The sequence below is a fragment of the Aquarana catesbeiana genome, linkage group LG07 (genome assembly GCF_042186555.1).
Source record: "Aquarana catesbeiana isolate 2022-GZ linkage group LG07, ASM4218655v1, whole genome shotgun sequence".
In the NCBI taxonomy this organism is placed as follows: domain Eukaryota; kingdom Metazoa; phylum Chordata; class Amphibia; order Anura; family Ranidae; genus Aquarana; species Aquarana catesbeiana.
The window spans coordinates 272,363,568-272,386,860 of NC_133330.1; the positions used below are offsets into that span (position 1 = coordinate 272,363,568).

Consider the following 23,293-nt stretch of genomic DNA (forward strand, 5'->3'; position numbering starts at 1 on the left):
TATATAGATAGATATATATCTATCTATCTATCTATATATAGATAGATATATATATATCTATATATATATATAGATATATATATATATATACATATACTTGTTTGTAAAATTTAAAAAAACTACATTTCAGTATTGGCCCTCCTGGTATCATTCATTTTTTAAAAAATTTTTTTAAAGATCTTTTTATTTGTATATAAAAACATACAACATACACAAACATTCAATAACACAAAAATGGCCTGGTGCGGCTCCGGTGGTATACCCACGCAGGGGTCCCAGCAAAGCAGCACAAAACAAGAAAACATCTAGAACCACCTGTATGTCCTGGCAGGACAAATGAATTAACTAGATTGGCTCGTGCTCAAGGAGGGTCAAAAAGGAAAAATAAAACATCCTCAGTACAATAACTTTTAGATGAGAAGGGGACACCCCAAAAGGGGAGGGGGGTCAGATTTTAGAGTAGGTAGGTGGACCAGCTAATACACCGCTCAGTCAGATGCTGCAGTGGAATGTTCAGCTAGCCACTTAGCCCTCACTCTGTGATATTTCTTTGAGCAGCCTCGATGGTGATATGTGTCTTTGTGTAGAGGCAGTATATTATTGACGTGCGTTTTCCATAGAAAGAGGGAGGACGTGGCCTATTTCTTCCAGCATAAAGTAATAATTTTTCTGGCATAGAATATAAGGAGACCGTTTAGGGTCCCCTCTGCCACTCTAGACACCAGCTCCTCCACCAGACACAACAGACAAATCTGTGGAGCTGGAACCATGGAGATACCTAATAGGTCATTTACCACAGAAAGTATTTGTGTCCAGTACACACTAATTACAGGACAAGACCAAAATATATGAATAAAGTCTCTTGGCATGTGATTGCAGCGCCAGCACTCCAAGAATAAGGAGGCTCTCATTTTATGCAACCTATAGGGGGTAATATACCCCCTATAGACAATCTTATACAATCTTATACTGTATACCTATAGGGGGTAATATGCCCCCTATAGACAATCTTATACTGTATGAGATGATCTCTTAAGGAGACAAGAATTTTTGAATGGGAAATCCCATATGTCCTCCCAATCCTCAGAGTCAAGCTCCGCAACATTCTGGGACCAACGCTGGTGAAGAGCAGATAACTCAGGGGAGGAGACTCGGAGGAGTGGTATCATTCTGTTTGATAAAACTTGATAGTTTGATAGACTTTTATCCAGGAAGCCTGTTGGAAAATTGTAGGCCGAGCATCGCCTGCATCTCGTGAGCTGCAGTTTCTGTTTGAGTGTTATGGCATCCGGTGGGCTATTGTCAGAATATAATAACTGTTATATTCGTGGATGGAAGAAAATTGTTAGATTTCTTTAGTTCAGGAAAATCTATATCTGTGTGGCCAACTTACAGCAAATAGGCTGTTTACTTTGCAAGAGGATTTTTCCCTTAGCTTAGTTACTGAGGTGAAGCTCTGGTGACTTCCATCATCCAATCATATGCAAGCAAAAACACTATTATTTATTTTCCTTACACATGATTGGGTTTTCTTTGCAAAGTGAATTTTCACATTGAATGATGGAAGTTAGCAGAGCTTCGCCATGTTCACTAAGCTAACAGAGAATTCCGTTCGCAAAGTGAACAGCCTTTTTGCCTTTAGTCAATCTACCCCAGAGACATAAAAATACAAGTGGCCCAAAATTATTTTGGTTTCCTTTAAAATAACAAATCCCTGCAAAACTGATATGCCATTTCTGATGCACTGATGGATCCCAGCACCTGCCAGCTTACATCCCTGAATTCTTCTGTTAAGAGAATCAATTTGGGGAAGGTGACACTCTCATTTTGTACTGTAATGGCTGCGGTGGTTGCAAATTCTTGGCTGCATATATTAGCAATGAAGTCTCAAATTAAGGACAGAAGCCAGCATGTTGTTTTTCTTGCCAGTAACAACGAAAAACTGAAATACAGACTTTGGAGTTCAGCTGCTCACAGGAAGCGAATACATAAAATATAGCTGATAACAGAGGGTTCCTGGTGGTGCATGAGGAACTTCTCTTAGCTCTCAGGACAGATAATGAGGAGAGCATGGAGAAAAAACATGTCAAATGTTATTCGTTTAAAGTGGATGTAAACCCTCACAAATACCAAGTGAAATGAACAGCCTCAGATCATACACAAAGATGAAACAAATCTTCCTACATACGTTTTACATGTATATCTTCTATCTTCAGCTTGCTGTATTTTTTAGAATTCAGTGTGTTAGAATTTTTACTTCATCATTCAGCAGTAGGAGTGGAGTCTTGGAATACACTGTGTGATAACTGATTGGAGGAAAGGCACCCCCCTCCACATAGGCAGAGACTTGCAGAGCTTTGCTGTGACAAGACAAGCTCTCTGCTAATCTATTTATAGCACTCACCCCGACACAAATTTTAGGCTGGTTTTATCTCCCCTCTCTGAGAACTTGTCAGAAGTTTTCATGCTGATCACAGAGGAACGAAACAGCAGAAAGACACGGGACTTAGTGCTTTGGGAAGAGAGTAATCATTCAGATAAATGTGCCCAGGTCAGATTTCATGAATCGGGTTTACATCCACTTTAAATAATGTTTTGCTGGACTGGAGTGTGAGACGAAGGAGCTAGGCATACCGAAAGGAAATGAAAGCAAGGTGTGATAGAGAGATGAGCCCATCACTGTGCTGCTTCTCATTTCCATGTTTAATAAAAGGCTTCAGCTGAACCAGGATGAACTAGGCTCAGAGTAAGTGGGTTAAATAGTGCTGGTCATCAGATTCCTAGTGGCAGAAAAAGTACTGCAGGAGAAATCTCTAGATTAAAGTTGAATATTGCAGCAAAAGCTGTTTTTGTTTTATTTTTGTCATTTTTTTAACTTTTTTTTAATGGGCAATTCATGTTTACATTGTTACTTTTGACTGGAGTTCTGCTGTAAGAACGTCCATTTGGTGTTAGGTAATTGCTAAGGGACAAGATAAGGATTTGCAGAAAGCAAAAATTCAGATCTCTCAGCAGGAGATTTTAAAGTGGTACTAAAGGCAGAGATTTTTTATCTTAATGCATTCTCTGCAATAGATAAAAACCTTCTGTGAGCAGCTCCCCCCCAATTTATACTTACCTGAGCCCAATCTTGATCCAGACTGTGCCTGAGAGCAGTGGCTCTCTCTGCTGATGTCAATCAAATTCTGTGACGAAGGATCGGGGGGGTGGGTCCGAGTCTATAGACACAGGCTGCATGGCTCGGGATCTGTAGTGGCTTTCTTTGGTGGCACACTAAGAAGAGGAGGAGCCATGAGTACCGACGGGAGTCCCTAGAAGAGGAGGATTGGGGCTGCTCTGTGCAAAACCATTCCACAGAGCAGGAAGGTATAACAGGTTTATTATTATTATTTTTTTTTTTTAACCCTTTACAATCCCTTTAAATCTTGAACATAATCTTGAACATAATCTTGAACACAGACCTTACAGTATCACAGGAGTTTTGAGGTGCTGTTACATTCTCAACATGTTAATGCCCATGAGACAAAACAACGGGAAAATGGCATGATAGTGGCCACAGCAGGAGAGACAAATGGTCCTGGAATAAAGACAATATTTGTAAAAGACCACCGGTGGGCGCCACAAAGGAAGATCTTGCCTTTATTTGAGATTTGTAAAATTGACAAATAAATGCAGGCAAGTGTGGCTAGCATCCACTTGGCTCCTTGCCATTAAAGGCAAGATCTTCCTTTGTGGCGCCCTCCTGTGGTCTTTTTACAAATATTTTCTTTTTTACAGGATCTTTTGTCATTCCTGTGGCCACATGCAGGCTGGAGCCTTTCTTAACAAAATAAGCCTTCAGCATTCACATAGAACTATTTAATTCAGTATCAGATACAATAACAGTATTCAAAAAAATAATTCAAAAATAGAAAATAAAATTCTACATTTTTGTACATTTGTCAACTTAAAATAAAAAAGCAGAGCAGGATTTTTCCTAAAACAAAACAATGCAATAAATAAAAGTCATATATCCCTAGGTAGATTATTTAGGTTGCAAAATAGAGTTTTTGTTACGTTAACTGACACATGCTTAAACTGCTAACTTTGGCCTGGGCATCTAGGTAGCAATGACTTCTGGTCGCAAAAGGATTAAAGGAGCTAAGGTATATTACAAATATCAATTGCCCTCCTCCATCCTAATTTGGGTAGCCACTTAGCCTTCATGCATGTTGTAGCGGGTCAAATCCAAGCAATATCTTTATTATAATTTACTTACATTGCTCTGCCATATTTACATCACTATACCACATATAACATGCTGGTAGAAATGTTGGTTTTACGTGAGCCTGCTTTTGTAAACCGAAGGTTAAAAAAACATGATGAAGACCTCCAAAACATGTTGATGTAAAATTAAATGTATTGCCAAAACATTATTTCATTAGGAAACCACATTTTAGAAGTCTAATGCCCTGTACACACGATAGGATTTTCCGATGGAAAATGTGTGATAGGACCTTGTTGACGGAAATTCCAACCGTGTGTAGGCTCCATCACACATTTTCTATAGGAATTTCCGACACACAAAGTTTAAGAACTTGCTATAAAATTTTCCGACAACAAAATCCGTTGTTGGAAAATCCAATCGTGTGTACACAATTCCAACGCACAAAGTGCCACGCATGCTCGGAATCAAGCAGAAGAGCAGCACTGGCTATTGAATTTAATTTTTCTCGGCTCGTCGTATGTGTTGTACGTCACCGCGTTCTTGACGTTCGGAATTTCCAACCAACTTTGTGTGACCGTGTGTATGCAAGACAAGTTTGAGCCAACATCCGTCGGAAAAAATCCATGGATTTTGTTTTTGGAATGTTCGAACAATGTCCGACCGTGTGTACAGGGCATAAGTGTAGCTAAAATAAAAAACTGATAAATCAGCAAAAGGGACAAACCTTACAATCAGTAGAATGTGTCCCTTGTGCTGATTCCTCTTCTGTTAGTACAAATCATCCTCAGTACATGACCCCACCCCGATGAGTCTGCAGTCCCTTATTTGTATTATCCCCCATCGCATGGGAATATTACAACAGTAGGGGTTGGGAGAGGGCATTATGTGAGTAGGATTTCTGCTAATAAAAGAGGAATGGGCACAAGCAACACATCCTGCTGACTGTAAGTTATGTTTCATGTGCTAATTTTTGTGTCTTTTATTTTAGCTACAATTAGGCTTTGAGAAGCAGGAATTCTGCTGAATTCCAACTGCTGAAAATGTTCATTATCTGCAAGTGTAAGCTGTAATAATCCAGCAAATATTTCAGAAAAGTTGTAAGTGGGAACTGAGAATGTTTTAGAGTAGAAGAATGTTCAGCCATGATGCCATAAGTTTGTTGTATAATTTTCTAATTGTAATTTCTGTCTTTTGCTGCTAGGAGTGCCACTGGTGAGGCTTGGCAGGAGATCATGCTGTCATGTCTGGGAGATAAAGGCTGTGAACCGGACACTAGTGCCCCTGGTGGACATAACGAAAATGAGCGCTGTGGAACTGACCTAGCTTATGTTTATTTTGTCTCCTTCATTTTTTTCTGTTCCTTCCTGGTGAGCTTGACCTTCAGTACATTGAATTCATCGAATGATTGGCATTTATATTCTGAAAAACTCTCTGGTTTGCAGCCCTCTTGTACTTTTATGTATGGCTCTTGGACCCTAGCAGACCATAGCAGGGGCATTGATTTTTAAAGAGGCTGTAATAGCAGTAATTACTAGCAGTCTACTTTATTATGTCCCCAGTTTCTATGTGTCTCCAACCAAACCTGTTGCCTTTCTCTGACCATCTCTTGCAGTATGTTAGTAATCTGTCAATTTTCTACGGTATCACATAAATCAATAGTACATGCAGCCCCCTGGGGATGTTAAGAGTGTAATATTGTAACTCTTCCATTTGCATGGATTGGCTTCTGTCTCTAGTTATGTACTGATTCTGTAACTCCCACTGTTCCCTAAAGGTATACTGTATATGTTGCGGTTTGTAAGTGGTTGACCGGGGTTATGGCTAAAGCTATCAGCCATAACCCCGTATAATTTTCTTCAGCTGGTGGCTGACGTTCTCATGAAAGCGGTCTGAGCAGCTCATTAGCCACTGGATCACTTTCTGAAAAGGACGCCCCCGCTCCCGCCACTGTTTCTCAGGCTTACCATTTTTACCAGCTCCCAAGAAACAATCCAACAGTGCGGCCGACTGGTCACAGAGGCTACCTCAGAACAGATTGTCTCTGATTGGCTCTATGGCCTTGGAAGACCGGAGCGTTATCATGATGTCACTTCCAATCTAGGGTGGAAGTAAACAATTTTTTTTTTTTAAGCAAAATATCAAAAACATTTATTTTTTGATCTTTTGCTTTTAAAGGTAAAGAAGAGATTTGGGGTCTTTTGACCCCAGATCTCTCCATAAAGAGGACCTGTCATCCTTATTTCTATTACAAGGGATGTTTACATTCCTTGTAATAGGAATAAAAGTGATAAAAAAAATTAAAATCAAGGCACAGTGTATAAATAAAATAAATAAGAAAAAAAAAAAAATTTAAGCACCCCCACCCCACCGTACTCTTGCGCAGAAGCGAACACATACGTAAGTCACGCATGTATATGTAAATAAATAGTGTTTGCACTACACGTGTGAGGTAACGCCGCAAACAATAGAGCGTTATACCTCCTCTGTTACTCTACAGGTACAGGTAACTTGTCATTTTTAAAGCGTCGCCTATGGAGATTTTTAAGTACTGTAGTTTGTCACCATTCTATAACCGTGTGCAATTTTGAAGCGTGACATCTTAGATATCTATTTACTCTGCGTAATTTCATCTTTCATATTTTACAAATAAATTGGGGTATATATTGTATTTTGCTTTTTGTTTTTTTAATTCATTAGAGTGTATTATTTTCCAAAAAAATTACGTTTAAAAAACCACTGCGCAAATACCATGGGAGTTAAAAAAATTGCAATGATCGCCATTTGTATTCCCTAGGGTCTCTGCTAAAAAAACGTGTAATGTTTGGGGGTTATAAGTAATTTTCTGTCAAAAAATACTGATTTAAACTTAAACAAAAAGTGGCAGAAAAGGCCTGTCTTCAAAAGGTGACAGATAATATTGTGGGCTTCTCCCAAGATTTTGAAAACTAGTGTCACTTAATAGAAGTCCAGAGAAAGCAGTGGGCCTGCCTATTAGCCCTACTGCTTGATTGGATAGCTGCTGAGGCCTTTTTAACAATTTTTTAATAAATGTACTGCAAAGATACGTGAGTGGATTAAAGAGAGGAAGCCAGCCACCGTTAGGGTAGCAGGCTATTTGGCAGGTAAACCTTGATCTATTAAGCCCTGTTTGAAAAAAATATCCTTGGGAACAATTTCCCTCACAAAGTAAATCTCCCCTATCCCTCCCACTGGAGCACCACAAAGGGAAATGTTCAATCCCAGGATGCAGAGCGTGGTTATCATATTCTGTGAAAAGCCTCAAAGACTGCAAATAACAAACAATGCTATACATGCAGTCAAATTGGACATATACAAATATATTGTTACTTTAGAAGACATCGGCAGATTGTGCAGGTTGTGCAACAAAGCCCCATTCAGTATGCAGAGTTCTCGCTCACAGAAGACAGACTTTCAATCACATTGCACAGTCGTGCTAAGCTCACGCATTCCTTTTAAGGTTGGAGTTTGTCCACTGATCATTCAATCAAAGCCAAGTCTGCGGCAGTATTTTGGTGACCAGTACACAGATCATGAAGTGCTTACTACTTCACCACTTGGACATTATCCAGAACCCAGTTCAGCATGAAGACCGCCAGAAGCATATTAAATTCTCCTTCTTGTACTTGGCCACTCCAAATTATGAAAAGCCCACCAACCCAGCCCATCAACCTTATGGATTGATGGTAGAATGGTAAATACAGTACATTTCAAAGATTGTGGAATCTTTCTAAAAACTTTGGACCCCCTTGTTGTTAGACCTGAGGCTATTCAGAGAGGCCCAAGGATTATCAATGAACTTATCAGAAGCACTTAGAGGTGTATTTCGCTTGCAGAAATACATTTGGATTATAGATGGAGGGAAAGAGGTGTTTTGTTTTGAGATGTTTTGGGTAGAGGTGATGGAAGTTTTACCAGCTGATGTTCTTCTGCAAGATTTACCTTGCACTGCAATTTCACATGATCTATTTTAAATACTTTTAAAAGAAAACTAGAGAAAATGAACCAGAGAACCAACCCATGCAGTATACTTCTGGGGTAATTTTTCAGAGCGGGAGAGGTTGTCACAGAGCATGTCTTTTTAAATGATTTTTAATTGTTTGTGAAGTGTTGTTATAGCTATTTGTTGTTTTAGAGAAGTTTTTGCTATCTATGATTTCTTACCTTTCAGGGGATTTGTTTGTGGTTCAAACATTTAAAAATATCTTTTACCTTCTCACGGGGGTCTCCCTGCACAATGTAAATGCCTGAAGGGGGCAGTGTTTTGTGCTGGGAGGTGATGGGGAAGAGTCTTGTGATCATCAACTGGGTGATTTTGAATAAATATGCAATTTTGGGCTTGGAATCTCACTCCTGTTTCTTGATCCTTATAAAGATCTATCTTTAGAACTTTTTTTTACAGTTCTGTCAACAGCTTTGAAGGAGACGGTTGATTAACCGTTGCAGCTTGTCTCAGCTGTGAATGCTTTCCTGAGGTAAGCAACGCCAGGAGAAAGACAGGAATCCCCACCACCACCAATACCGCCACCACCACTGAATTTCACTTGGCCATTGCTTGCCTCTGGAAAGTGTACACAGTCAAGACAAGCTGCTGCTATAAATTAACTGTCTCCTTTAGAGCTGTTGTCGGATTGGCCCCAGCAGGAGGAGAGCGGGGGCAGGTCTCATAACTAGGATTAGAAAACAGGACAAAGTACTACAAGTAAAATAGTAAAATACTAATTCTAATGACAGATCTCCTTTAAAACCTACCACTAAGAATCCTGTTCAGTCTCTTCTTATTATGGGATGACACAATTCTGTTTCTGTCTCCCACTTGTGCCCCTACTTTGTCTGTCTTCCACATGGGTTTCTAATGGAGACAACAAGTGGTCATTTTAACACATTATACAGGCTTTCGGGAAGTTTATCCTGAGCAGTAATGCAGTCATCGCTGTAGGGCATGTAGACAGGAAGTGACTGCAGAATGACAGAAGAAGACCAGCAGCAATGGAATGCAAAAAAGGGTGAAATACATGAGAGTTGTTTTTGATACAGTGTGCTTTACTTTAGCAAGCCAAAAATCATCCAATTAGCATTTAGATCCATTTCACTGGACCTTCTTTGTTTTTTCCTTAGATGTTAAATCTGTTTGTTGCTGTCATCATGGATAACTTTGAATACCTGACCAGAGACTCTTCCATTCTCGGACCACACCATCTGGATGAGTTTGTCCGTATCTGGGCAGAATACGACAGAGCAGCATGGTAAATTGTCTTCTGCATTCTTTATCCATAATCCTTCCTAATTATAAGCCTTTCACCGTGCAGAAATATGGCAATAAAAAATTATACTGAAATAAAATAAACTAGATTCCCAGTTTATTAAGCTAACCTTATAATGTTGATTTTTTTTCTGAATGTCTGCAGTATATTTGTATAATCCAGCTTTATAGCTAAAGATTGACTGGTTGAGGTTATTATCTATCCTCCCCCATTTTTATGTCCCAGTTTGAGCAGCAGCTATTTTGCAGGAACTGGGTTTGGTCTTTGTGCTGCCCTTGGAGCTCTCATGGTGCAGTGACTGAAGTTGTGGGGGGTTTGTCCTCTGTCCACGGAAGTCTCTCCAGCTTCATGGTACTGAGCTGTGCTCTGATTAACATGCCTGTGCTTTTCTTCCAGTGGCAGGATCCCCTATAAGGATATGTACAAATTAGTCCGAGTCATCTCGCCTCCGCTCGGCCTAGGAGAGAACTGCCCATACAGGGTGGCATGCAAGGTTTGGTGCCAAATCTATCAGCCCTTTCCACTTCAGCAAGGGCATAGCTTACCTTTACCTTCCCACCTTTCCCTTCACCTAACTATCCCTTCCCCTCCACCGCTCCACTACTGCACCATGCAAGGGACCTCGGGCTGCTGCCTCCAGGTGTAAAGACTGACATTCACTCCCTAACCGTCCCACTACATCAGCAGCTGCACCCAAGCTAGTCCCTGGGACTTAACAGTACATCATTAAAGCCATGGGTGAACCATGACTCTGGAAGCAGGATCTCATCATCTTAGGTCCTAAGTCTGTTTTGTCTTTTCATTAAAGAGACTATGTAGTGGAGGGCAAAAGAGCTAGGAACGCTTGCATGGAGAACGTGCTGCTAGACTCCCAAAAATATATTAGACATGAGACAATTTCAATAAGGTGCTGTCCACCCATAGCTGAAATATATGTTTTGAATTGACCCTTAAGGGTTTAAAAAAGATAGTCAACAATATACAGCAAATTAGGTTTAGACTAGAAACCACAGATTTAGACCACAGGTTAAAAAAGTAATTATTCCCCTGCAGGGCTTTGATATATATGCCCATCTGCACATAATTCATTTAAAAAAACCAAATGGGTTGTGGATTCTCTTGGGTTTATGGATGGAGCCTATACATCCACCCTCTCGGATGATCCAGGGTTACTGGTGTTCGGGGGCAGCTGGTTGACCCTCTAATCTGCAGCTTGGCATGAGCTGAAGACACTAGCGGGGAGAATGCATGAAAGCTTTCCTTGTATGCAGCCCGGAGCATGCTTTGCACTGGTGCATGCTGGGAGCCACACCTCATAGCCAGGAGGAAGCAACTGCAGGATCTCAATCCTAAAACCAACTTGGACAGTTGCACCCTCTTTATCATCACCAGATTACATACACGGCTCCCCCAAAAGCCTTAGCTCCTTATGGACAGTGATCTTTATCAATGGCTAAGACAGCTGAACTATCAGGAGCTGCATTCTGAACTTGGAGACGGTTATTTGGAGTTGATATAGTAAATGCTTGCGACATCACTAAAATGAAGAAGTAGACAACTTAAAAACAGAAGAGAGGAATTGGGCTTGGGTAGTAAAGATCTATTTACCCGCCTGAATCTGCTTCTGGGGAGGTCGAGGCATTTATTAACCCCTCCCTCTTCTCTTCTGTTTCCCTCTTTTCTTTCTTGTTTTCTGTGTGTTTTACTGTTTGCTGTTTCTTTTTTTTGGTTTGGATTTTGCTGCCATGAATATGCTGCTTTTCTTTGTCCCTTCATCGCTGGCTTCATTGTCCTCACTTCACTCCTTTCCTCTTCCTCTGGCTCCCCCTGTCCATAACCAGTGGCCGCATCCATTATACAGAGATGTACGACATGCTGACCCTCATGTCACCACCTTTAGGCCTCGGAAAAAGATGTCCTAACAAAGTGGCTTATAAGGTAGAGATAACCCTATTTAAATCAGCAAAGGGATTTTAAACCTTGTCCAGTCACCAAGTAGAAGAAATAATGGGCTCCGGATGATGTGGACACAAATTTTAACAGTGCAATGACAGTATCAGAATTAAAGTGACGAAAGTTTTAAGTCACCCTTTCCACTTTAAAAATAATAATGAAAAAAAAAATCAAAAATACAGTTGTTATATGAAGGATGCAACAACAAAAAAAAAAACTTTCTTGCCTATCCTGACACTCTCCCTAATGCTTCTGTGGCCTACACTATGCATGACTTGCAGTTATACTTAGGTTAGCATGATTGTAGTGCCCTTTCTGTTCTTTAGTCATAGCGTAGGGAAGCATATCACAGGTTCTTGAGGGCTGAGTAATTGTCAGGAATTTGAGACAGAATAATTTTTAGTGAAACACAAGTAAATCAGATATAGCTATTTTTTTTTTTTTTTTTGTGGATAGAGCAGGAAAGGATTTAGATCACTGCCATCTTATTTTTTGCTGTATGTGTCCCATTGAGCAGATTTACCTTCTAAGAGAAGTATGGGCTATGGGAAATAAAAAACATTTATACTCACTGAGGTCGATACAGCATCAATCTGATGCTGCATCTGTCTCCCGCCAGCTCTGCACAGAGAAGTAAGCGAAAAAGAATCGCAATCACTCATTTTTCCCCCCTCCGCTTTGAGAAGAGAACCGTGTCTGTCAGTCACCAGCTCTCTTCTCTGCCCCTCCAGCGATCACTGGAGAGTTGGGCTGTAGAGTGGGCGGAAGATGAGAGATCGCTGAGAGGCTGAGCCAGGTTCTGGTCCAGGTTTCTGGGCAGATCCCGACCATATGGTTGGGATCTTTTCAGAGCCTGGATTAGCTCTGTGACATCAGCCAACAGTGGGTTTCTGCTTGCTGAAAATGGGTCACAGGAGTGCAGAACGAACTGCACTCCTTTGACCCATAGGAGAAGTATGGACAAAATAACTTCTCCTTCAAAATAACTTCTCCTTTAACTTTCTGTCCTGGAGATGCAACAGGAAACCTCTAGGGGGGAATTTCTATTTTAGACAGTTGTCACTGGAAAAAAAGGACCACCATCGTAAGATTTTTCCTGACTTTATGTTCTGGTGGCAACTGTAAGTTTTTGGATTTCCCATCACATTCTGTCTCATGTTCTGTGAACATCACAATGAATAAAGTGGGTGACTCTACCTAGTGGGACACAGGCAGCAATAAAAATTTAACAGGGGTTCTAAGCCTTTCTTACTCTAACCAAAACTTACCAAAAGGTTCTAGTTTTACATACATTTTAAAATAAATCTTTTACCAACCTTGGCCATTCAAATTCAGTATGTGATCAAAAAAATGCATGTCAAAGACATCAGCAGATCCAGAAAAATAAACAGCTTAAATGATGTGCAAATCTTGACTTTTTCTATAAAAAAATCAGTGTTGAACTTTCTCTATTCCACCCAACTGAGGGTTCTTAATGGCCCTGACATATCGCGGACAACCTTATTAAGGAATAAGAGTTGTGGGAAGGGAAGGATCAATCTCTACCCTTACAGGAATAGATAAAATTTGCTCATAAACTTAGCTATCTATATCTCTGGATTTAGTGATTCTTTAGATATATTGTTTTATGGTATCCTCTAATTAAATATATTTGATCATGCTTAATTTGATTTGCTGAAATTTTTGGCAAGGTACAAGTAGGCTCTCATTAGTAAAACATAGAGGCTGACATTGTTGACTTTTCCATCTAAGGATCCTTGTTGCCTAGCTGTCATATTGACACTCTTGCTTCAGTACTTGAGGGCTTTTTCACACTTCCCAGCATTGTGGCAACACAGTGTGAAATGTGGGCATTACCAAAATAAATGGTAGCACATGGTGCATGCGCCAATGTGTTGTAGTGTCTTTTCATATAGAATAGCACCCCTACACACCTCTAGAACATGCAGGTGTTACAACACACTGCAGCACACTATGTGCAGCAAGACCTAAAATCTCATTGAGGTACATAACATAATAGTCCATTCATTTCAAATAGGCTGCCTAATGCAGTGCGTTGTTGTGCACCTCAACACATGAAAACATGTGCGTTGCAGCACAGTCCTAGTGCAAATAGGCCATAAAAATGCTCACGCAAATAGAATATGCATATATAGACTTCAGAGTTTTTTCTGACTTTATTGGTCTGAGTACTAGTTTTAGGTTATTAAAAGTACTAAAACCAGAGGATCAGCATATTGTACATTTTCAGAAGGTCAGTAATGACACTCCCAGTTTTTCCTCAAAACAAGCTATGTTTAACCTTTTTATCTAGTGTACCCATCTTTAGCAGTTTTTTATATATCTGCATAGTCACAAATTCTCTGGACAAGTACATATTTAATCTGCTGGTTCTGGACAGTTAATCCTCTGTCTTGTTTTGTCCAGTAATACTGGTATTCTTTGTAACAAGAATTCAGCTGTAGCCGGGGCAAGTTTTGCATGCTCCTTATGTTCTCTCTTTTAGTAACATAGGAATAGGGTGGAGCTGGGGATATGGAGGGAAGTTTGGGGAGTGATGTCTCCATCCCTGTTCTGTGTATGGTGTAGTGATTATGTGCATATGTGTGCTTGTTTGCTTTGGGTCCCCTTGTCGATATCCCATATCTTGGGCACCCGGTGTTTTTGTACAGAGATTGGTCCTGATGAATATGCCCGTAACAGAGGACATGACGGTTCATTTTACTTCTACTCTTATGGCTCTTATCCGGACAGCACTGGATGTAAAAATTGCAAAAGGTAAGAATCACAGACATCATAACCACAAAACTTAACCTATACTTAGTTGACCTTGTACAGGGGAAAGCATATAATATGTAGACTCTTGTATGGTAGATTTTAATATGTAGCTTCTTCTTTAGTACTCCAGAGAAAACAAAAGTTAACCTAAGCGGGTCCTCCTCTGCCCTGCATGGGTTAAATGCTCATTTTACTTAGGGGTAGAACAATGCACAGATATACTTAACTTATTCCTCGCTTCCAAATGCTTCCTCCCAGCTGCACAACTGGTCCCTGAACTAGCTTTCCTTCAACACTTGATCAATCACTTTGTAATGTAATGAAGCACAATGCAAGACCAAGATTGGTCCCCTATTGTAGTTGAGGACATCAAGGGCTCCATGGACTTTCATAGGGTGGGGAAGAGTGGCGGCTGCCAAGAGAGTGAGGAAGGTAAGTATTTTTACTTATTCCTCTACCTCTAGACAAAACAAATATTTAAACTTTGCAGTGTGGTGGGGGATCAACTGCAAGGGTTCATTTTTGTTTTCCCTGGAGATCTGCTTTATTGACATTAAGCACATGCATGTTAATTTAATTTCCTAAGATTATGGATAGGAGGGCATTACACCCAGGTTTAGACTACTGGAGTGACCCAAAAGCAGCACCCCCATGGGCTTAAAGTAGATGTCAAGTCAAAAACTTTTTTTCTTGTTTTGGATAGAGTTTAAAACTGACATCAGCAGGACAAGAAAATTGGATAAATCTCTCTAGTGGGGCCCCAGAAAGCCATACCCTTACAGGGGTTCTAATCCTTCCCCTCTTCAAAACAAAAAAAAAAGTTTTGCCCAGACTTACATTTTAAGGATATACCACAGGCTGGTGTTCCACTTGATTTATGCCCTACAGTAAAATTCATTTGCAGCAGTAATGCTTTAGTGTCCATGGGCACACATGGACTAAATAGGCATTTTATTATACCTAGCGGAAAAATCACCCAGTGCTTTCCTGTGCTTGGTAAGCCACACGGGCTGATTACAGTCTGCCATACAAGTGAAATTCTGTAGGAGGCCATAGTCCTACAGAATGCTGATGCTTCATCAACTTTTATCCATTCAAAATATGCCCCCAGACACCCATGTGCAAGTAAGCACCAATGCAAAGAGACATCAGTGTGTACAAGTGTTTACTGGCATACTATTCACTTGTATGGCAGGCTGTATGCAGCACATGGAGCTCCTCAGGCATGAGAAAGTGCCAGGAGACTTATGCTAGGCATAAAATAATAACTGTTTTAGTCCATGTGCAAGAAACCTTACATGCAAATGTAAACGTTAGACTTCAAGCAGTTATAAAATAGACAAATAATGCAGCTCTGTATTCATTAATATGGCATTTAAAGCGGTAGTAAACTGCAGTTGTTGATAACAAAAAAAAATTCCCTACAAGGCAATATCATAATGTGCTAGTATGCATCACATACTAACACATTATGAGAGACTTACCTTAGAACAAAGCCCTCCAGCGCTGCGCTGTCACCGCTGAGAGGGCTTCCATCTTCCCCCGGTCTTCCGTCCAGGTTTGCATCCTCTGGCTACATGAGTGGCCAGGAGCACGATGACGTCTCTCTCACGCATGAGCACAGGAGCCACCGTTTACGGCATGGGCTCTGAAGGTCCGGCACTGTATGCCAGACCTTCAGAGCACATTCGCCGGTAACGTCACCGGCTGCATGCACTCTAAATATCTCCTAAACTGTGCAGGTTTAGGAGATATTCACAGTACCTACAGGTAAGCCTTACTATTGGCTTGCCTGTAGGTACAAGTGGTAGAACTGAGTTTACTACCACTTTAATTTCTTTTTTATGTAAGCAGTTAATTTATACATATTTTGTCTGTGTATTTAGCTGTTAGTATGGAGTTCACCTTTACGTTTTCATTTCTACATAAAATGTCTCCTGTAAGCTAAGGTTTGTTAATATGGATTCTGTTGGGGAGACATTAGTGTTTTGGGTTAATTCATTATACTTGGTTCAATTATATGCATAATTAGGAATCTGTCTTTTTAGTGTACTGTCCTTGCAATTACTGCTAAATATTCCATTGTTTGCCTTGTTACAGGGGGAGCTGACAGGCAACAGCTGGATGCAGAGCTGCAGAAAGAAATACTGGCCATTTGGCCAAATATTTCCCAAAAGATGCTAGACTTACTTGTACCAATGCCAAAAGGTAAGTTGGGTTATAGCACCCAATGTACAAGGACTGGCAAAGTGTGTGAACTGCTCCAAGCAAAGCCATTATAAGAGACAGCTGATTTTGCTGCAGTTATAAGACAATCTGTCCATGTGGGGAAGATTTATCCCTAATTCCCTGGACTAAAAAAATACCCTCCTAAGGTCTGAACTCTCTCTACACCAAGCATGTGTAAAAGGGCCCCTAAACATAAAGACAAACATAAAGAAATCCGTACATGATTTGTGTGTGTACAGTGAATCAACAACCCTCCAAGATGACCCACTCCTGTAGGCAGAAAATATTCTGCTTCTGATCATCTCTGCCTTTCTGATTACCTTCATCTTATATGTATTCATAAAAGTACATTGTCTAAGTTCAGGAGACTCTAATCAGAGAGTCGGGAGCTGAGTATTTTATGCCTGCTTGAGTGGGTCCTGTTGAAGGGTTTGGAATCATGCAAATCACCACATTCCTGGTAAATGACAATGGTGACTCCTGGTATGCCTAGAAAAGGAAAACAGATTCATTTAATCTGTGATGAATTGCATGTCAGTGCATTGATAACATCAGGAAAAAGGCACTTATAGGTCTGTAGAATACTAAAAAGGAAAGATAAAAAGCAATGGAAGGCAGAAATACTTACCATTCCATTGCTCCAGGCTCCCTCCACTGCTGGTTACATTTGCAGTGGCATTTGATCATGTGATTGTTGATGAAGGGAATGATTAAGCCCGAAACAGTGTTTTCTATAGGAAGGTTATTCTGCCACTCATATTCCTATTTCTCATTCTTCCTAGCCAAACTCTAAACATTGCTTTATGTTAGCATTTGGGAATATGTCCAGGCCATTACATTGTAAACTCCTCTGAGTCAGGAAACTGGAAGGAAACAAACAAGTGCAACACTCTGCTTACAGTTTTTTGGACCATTTATTGGCATCACAGTATCACTTCACCAAATGCCATCAACTAAGATCTTAGATGGTGGCCCTGACTGGGGTGATATCATGGCCAACAATAAACTAGTGCAGCATACTGGAAGCAGTGTGTGACTAAGGAAAATTCTGGGCTCAAGGCCAGGAGAGAATTTGCCCCTAGGCCAGTGCAGATAATGTATATTGGGCTGGTGTTCTTAAGTGTCAATGCATCTCAATTCAGACCTTGATAAAATGAGGACCTGCCATCATTGATAGATTCTGGGCATTATTTGGCTACCTGCTCCTTTTTCAGACCTGCAATCACAGCACCTGGGACGGGGAGGTCTTCCAGCATCAACTCTGCAGCTCATGTCATGTGGCAAAATACACAAAGATGCAAAAGTCAGTGCAGGAATAATGTAGTCTGAAATATTTGTGCTCATTGGCCAAAGAAAGCAGAAAACTCAAATGTTGATAACTTTGCCAGAGTCTCACCATGGCCACCAATCACTGTGGCATTGCAGCGCTTTCTTTAGGCATCAGAAAAGAAAGCCTAACCATGAAATGACCAATCAGTTGTGTTTGCCACCTAGGTCAAAAGTTCTCAAACTTCCCCTGGTGTGAGTCTACTTTCTTTCCCTGTGGTGTTTGGTGGCTGAGAGCAGGCCTGAATAGTCACCTGCTACATTGCCTATTCCATGGTGTCCTGGAATGGTGGTGTGTTTATTTTTCTTGTGGGGCAGTGAATAAAATGTGTGGCTCAGTGTTTTCTATAAAGCCCTGCAAACATGTACATTAATAAGTAAGTCTTAAACATTGCTATCATAGAAGGCACTGGAAAATCGTTTCAATTACAGTAAAAGCCTCTTTAGCGCCACTGAACATAGGCTTCTAAGAATTATGAGCTTCAGCAGCTATGTCTAATTCTATCCACTGTGATTGGATACACAGCGTGTTTTAATTCAGCGTGAAATTAGCTGAGGCTCTCTGCACCTTCTCTTGTTTGTGTGCTATGTCAGACTTACAGCAAGATATGTGAAGAATCACTTAAGAAGCATAAAACTTGATAAGTTTGCTGTTCTCGCCAGAATGTCTCTTTTGTAATAATTCAAAGAAATTACATTTCATAAAAAAAGCTAATTTTATGTATAACTCAAGTTTAAACAAGAAATATGGTTATGGTTTACAATCAAAAGGTATCAAGCATTAGATGGGGTAGCCCAAAGAGATGGTAAGATTATCACTGGGTCTTGCTTTAATATTGTCTGCTTCAGGTGGTAAGATAAGAGAAGAACCAGGATAAAAATATGAGTTATATATATAGTATTTTCTACAGCCCCAATTCCCAAAAAGTTGTGAAACTGTGTAAAATCTACATAAAAATAGAATGTAATGATTTGAAAATTTCATAAACCCATATTTTATTCACAATAGAAAACAGAAAACTCAAATGTTTAAACTGTGAAAATGTACCATTATAAGAAAAAAATAAGATAATTTTGAAATTGATGGCAACAACACATCCTAAAAAATGTAAATGTCTCTGTAAATGTCTGGGAACTGAGGTGCTGGAGTTTTGGGAAAGGAAAGTTGTCCCATTCTTGCCTAAGCGTGTGCTGCTCTAAAACCTGGATATATTTTTCAGCAATGTTGGAGCTTTCCCAGATGTGAAAGCTGTCCATTCCTTACGTATTTATGCACCCTCATACCAACAGAGATGCAAGCTTGTGAACTGAGCCCTAAGTCGGGAGGTCCCTCTGCTCTTTAATCCTGAGCATGTGGTGCACATGGTTGCCAAAAAAGTCAGATTTTGATTCGTCTGACCACAGAACAATTTTTCCACTTTGCAACAGACCGTTTTAAATGGGCTTTGACCCAGGGAAGATGGTTGTGTTTCTGAATCAGTTTCAGATATGGCTTCTTCTTTGCATGATAGGACTTTAAAATGCATTTTTGGATGGGACAGCAAACTGTGTTCACAGACAGTGATTTTTGGAGCCTATGCAGTGATGTCCATCACAGAATCATGCCTGTTTTTAATTCCCATCTGAGGGCCCAAAGATCGTGCGCATCCAGCATTACATTTCAGCCTTGTCCCTTGCACACTGAGATTTCTCCAGATTCTTAGGATTTGTTTGATGATATTATGTACTGTAGATGATGATAACTTTAAAGTCTAGATGATGATATATTTAAAGTCTTTGCAATTTTATGTTGAGGAACATTATTCTGATAATCTTTAAATTCAGCCTTTCACAGATTGGTGAACCTCTGCCCATCTTTACTTCTGAGATACTCTGACTATCTAAGATGCCCTTTTTATACCCAATCATGTTACTGACTGATCTGTTGTCAATTAACCTAATTAGTTGGAAAATGTTCTGCCAGCTCTTCCTTGGTATTACCACTTACTTATGGGGAGGGGGTGTTTTGTGCACGTCAGGTGAGAGATGGGTCTGTCGGTGAGGTGGTGTTAGTGATAATGCAGACATGTTGGTGAGAGTTGGAAGAGGTGGAAGCTAGGCTTCATGCATGCATGGAGTGAAGCTAGGGAGAGGGTGCAGTTATGAGAGGGGGTAATGGTGTTGTGGTAAGAGCAAGGGGGTGTAGGTGTGGTGGGTAAAGGGGGCCCTGAGTGTGGAGGTGGGGTTCAAGATTTGGGTCGTTTGGGGAGAGGAGGTTCTGTGGTGCTTTGTGGAGTTTGGTGTGCAGGGGTTATGGTAAGAGCAGGGAAGGGGCGGTGTTGGGAGCAGTGGAGGGGCACTGCAGGCATTGGGTGTAAGTGGGGGCAATTTCTAGGTGCATTGGTGAGAGCTGGGGAGGCAGCATACAGGTGTGGGAGCAAGCACAGGAGCAGTGGTGAAAGTGGAGCGTGGTGCAGATATGCACGTGAGATTTGGGTGAAGCATGCACAGGTGCAGTGATAAAAGGCGGGGTACAAGTGCAGTGGTGGATTTTAAAAGAAGGTAAGGGGGATGTAAAGTGGTGGGTGGTGGGGTGATAGAAATTGCATCAGGGAGGGTTGGGTGATTGTTGGTGGGACCTGGGTGACAGTGTGGGGGAAGGGTGTACTAAGCAGAGCGCAGAGCCATCCCTTACTCTAGCCACTGCTGCCGGAAGAATGACAGACTGCCTAGGAGCTTCTTTGCCTCTGTAGCTCATTCCTCCCCAGACTGGTCTCCGAACCCACAGAAGTGACTGGGAGCCAGGGACAGGCAGAGACATAGCTAGGGAGTTTTCTGTCACATCCCCTGGCCTAATGTTGGGGCTACTGTGCTGGGTACTGTCTGGTGACAGAAGCTGGGGAGTGCTGGTCATGGGAGGGGAGTGTTCAGGGCAGCTGCTTGTGCTGTTAAAGGACAGAAAATAGAGAGTGGTGAGTGCAGGAAAGGTAAGAGTTCAGGGAGTTGCAATAATATTTGGGAGGCTGATTATTAATATTTGACTGCTCAGATCTTCCAGCCAGCCTGAGTGCATTATTAATATGTAATACAAAGTGCTGGTTTTACATATAGACATGTACGGTATTAAAAAGTAAGCAGAGTACAGACATGAAAGGGTGCAAGGAACTTAGGAGGAATAAGTTGGAGAAGAGGAGAGGTTTAAGGAAGTTAGGTATATGTTGGTATTGGTGGATTAGTGTAGAAAGGGGAGGAGAGTTTTAATTATTGGAGAAGCTGGGGGAATTGAAGCAGCAGTCGTGAGTTGGAGAGGCAGGAAGAATGTTCCCGCCCTAGCAGAAGTGGTATGTTAATACTTCAGGAGAGTGTGTGTGCGTTAGGTCCTTGGCGACAAGAGTATATATATATATATATATATATATATATGGATTGATATATATATTGGTTAAAATGAGGTATTGAAAAACGTTGGGACACATCCCAGGATGGAGTATTCCGGTTGGTCCAGTCAGTTTTTGGATCAACGGGTAATAAATGGGGGTCTGGGTCAGTTAGTGAGTGAGTGCTCGAGGCGAGTTAGCGGCTGGGGACAGATACTAACAAAAGGGACTCAGGCTCAAAAAGTGATTGGGGTTCATCAGGGACCAGCAACAAAAAGATTACTGAGAGTTTTGGAGTTAAATATTTTTGAATATTTTAAATGGTTATAAATATTTGAAATAAAAAGTTTACAGTTTTATTGGTTTTTGTTAAAATAAAGGCCGATAAGGCCATTTACATCCAATCCAAGTGTCGGTGTCATTACTTAGTAATATGAGGTGCCATGCATGTATTGGTGGGGAAGTAAAGTATTTGGCTACCCTATTCATGCATAGTTGTGGGATCCCAAAACGGTTGATTCCATGAGGTACATACAGTATGGCATATCTGATTATCTTAGAACCTGAAAAAATAATAATGGAGCTCTGATTGGATCCTGATCCATAGGTAGTTCTACTTTAAACGTGTGCACACTTTTCATTATGCAGTCAATTGTTCTCTCCATTCTCCAATGACTTCCTTAAAAGGCAGTCACATGGGTTATTATTAGAATAAAATACTGTATATTTGGAAATAACACAAACCGTTATGTAGAATGTAGAAGTACCTGAAATACAATTATAGGTCATTATTACTGTACATCTGCAAAGTGGTTATTTTAAACACATATTTCCATTCTCTCTTAGCCTCAGATCTGACTGTGGGCAAGATTTATGCTGCTATGATGATCATGGACTATTATAAGCAGAGTAAAGCCAAAAAGCAAAGGCAGCAGCTGGAAGAACAGGTGAGGCTCTATCACTGTGTAGCTATCCCCCAGGTTAACCCACTGTCTATACAGAACGGAAGATTGAGGAGTACGAGAATTTCCAGTTTGTGTAGTAAAAAGAAGCACAGATAAATTAGATTTAAATTGCTCTAAGGCATGGCAAACAATTAGACTTTACTTTTGTCAGAGCCGTGAAAGATGTATGGGAATTGGTGCCTTATAAAACAGAACTATTTGTTATATCTATCTAAACTATGTTGGTATAGCTTATTGTTTACCGAGCTCTGGGCATATTTGGTGGATCTTGAAATTACAGTTGAAATTTTTAAAACCATACTTGTGGTGCAGTTTGTGTTTGCCATGACATAACATGTTTTACTTAAAGGGTCAGGTCGGCCATACACGGTGCAATTTTTTTTTTTTCCTGCAACATGATTCCCCCATCAACACAGACAGTGCTGACAGGGGTATCAGCAATTGTCTTCTCCTGGCGGGGGAAGTCAGTGATTATTGCTAGCGGCTGTAGCAGCCGCTTGTGATAAATGCAAGCGAATCTGGCTGGTTAGTTGTACCCAAGTTGATTGATCTATCAACTTGGTACATTAAGCCAGCCCATCAACGGTTTGAAACAGTGCATGGCCGGCCTTAGTTCACCAATACAAAAAATTTGCCTATGCAGATAAGGGGCGTCTGTAAATAAAAACAAACTGTGCATCCTTCCAAGATAAACAGAAGATGTCCCAAGCCAAATCGACAAATCTATCTTTAACACCAACCCTTCTCATTGAGTCTCCCGCTAAAGCCACGGATTTCCTCCCTGTATATTCAACTTCTAGATAAATACCTGGGTACTCTAAGCCTCTTGGGTAGAAAAGGGTGGGTGAAATACAGAATATTTATTAATCCCAAAGGGTAATTGGGAAATTGTTACGACACAGACACACTTAATACTAAGGCTGCATACACATGGGCGGACTTTTCAACCGGACTTGTCCGACAGACTTTCCATCGGACTTTCAACTGACTTTTGATGAACTTTTTAACGAACGGACTTGCCTACACACAATCACACCAAAGTCCGACGGATTCGTACGTGATGACGTACACCGGACTAAAACAAGGAAGTTCATAGCCAGTAGCCAATAGCTGTCCTAGCGTCGGTTTTTGTCCGTCGGACTAGCATACAGACGAGTGGATTTCTGGGTCCGGCGGAGTTTCGAAAGATTTGAAGAA

At 40.8% G+C, this 23,293-nt stretch overlaps 1 protein-coding gene across 9 annotated transcripts in view; it reads left to right on the forward strand.

Annotated features, from left to right (window-relative positions):
- The window catches only part of CACNA1E (calcium voltage-gated channel subunit alpha1 E), a 1,300,209-nt gene that overhangs the window by 1,235,039 nt on the left and 41,877 nt on the right, over nt 1-23,293 (forward strand). For 7 of the 9 annotated variants that reach the window (XM_073593342.1, XM_073593344.1, XM_073593350.1 and 4 more), the window contains 6 exons: nt 5,409-5,574; nt 9,344-9,471; nt 11,331-11,427; nt 14,115-14,220; nt 16,321-16,428; nt 21,978-22,078. In XM_073593342.1, the coding sequence (XP_073449443.1) occupies nt 5,409-5,574; nt 9,344-9,471; nt 11,331-11,427; nt 14,115-14,220; nt 16,321-16,428; nt 21,978-22,078 (706 nt within the window). Of the gene's footprint in view, nt 1-5,408; nt 5,575-9,343; nt 9,472-9,885; nt 9,983-11,330; nt 11,428-14,114; nt 14,221-16,320; nt 16,429-21,977; nt 22,079-23,293 lie in introns of all 9 variants that reach the window. The other 2 variants (XM_073593343.1, XM_073593351.1) reach the window with 1 other exon arrangement.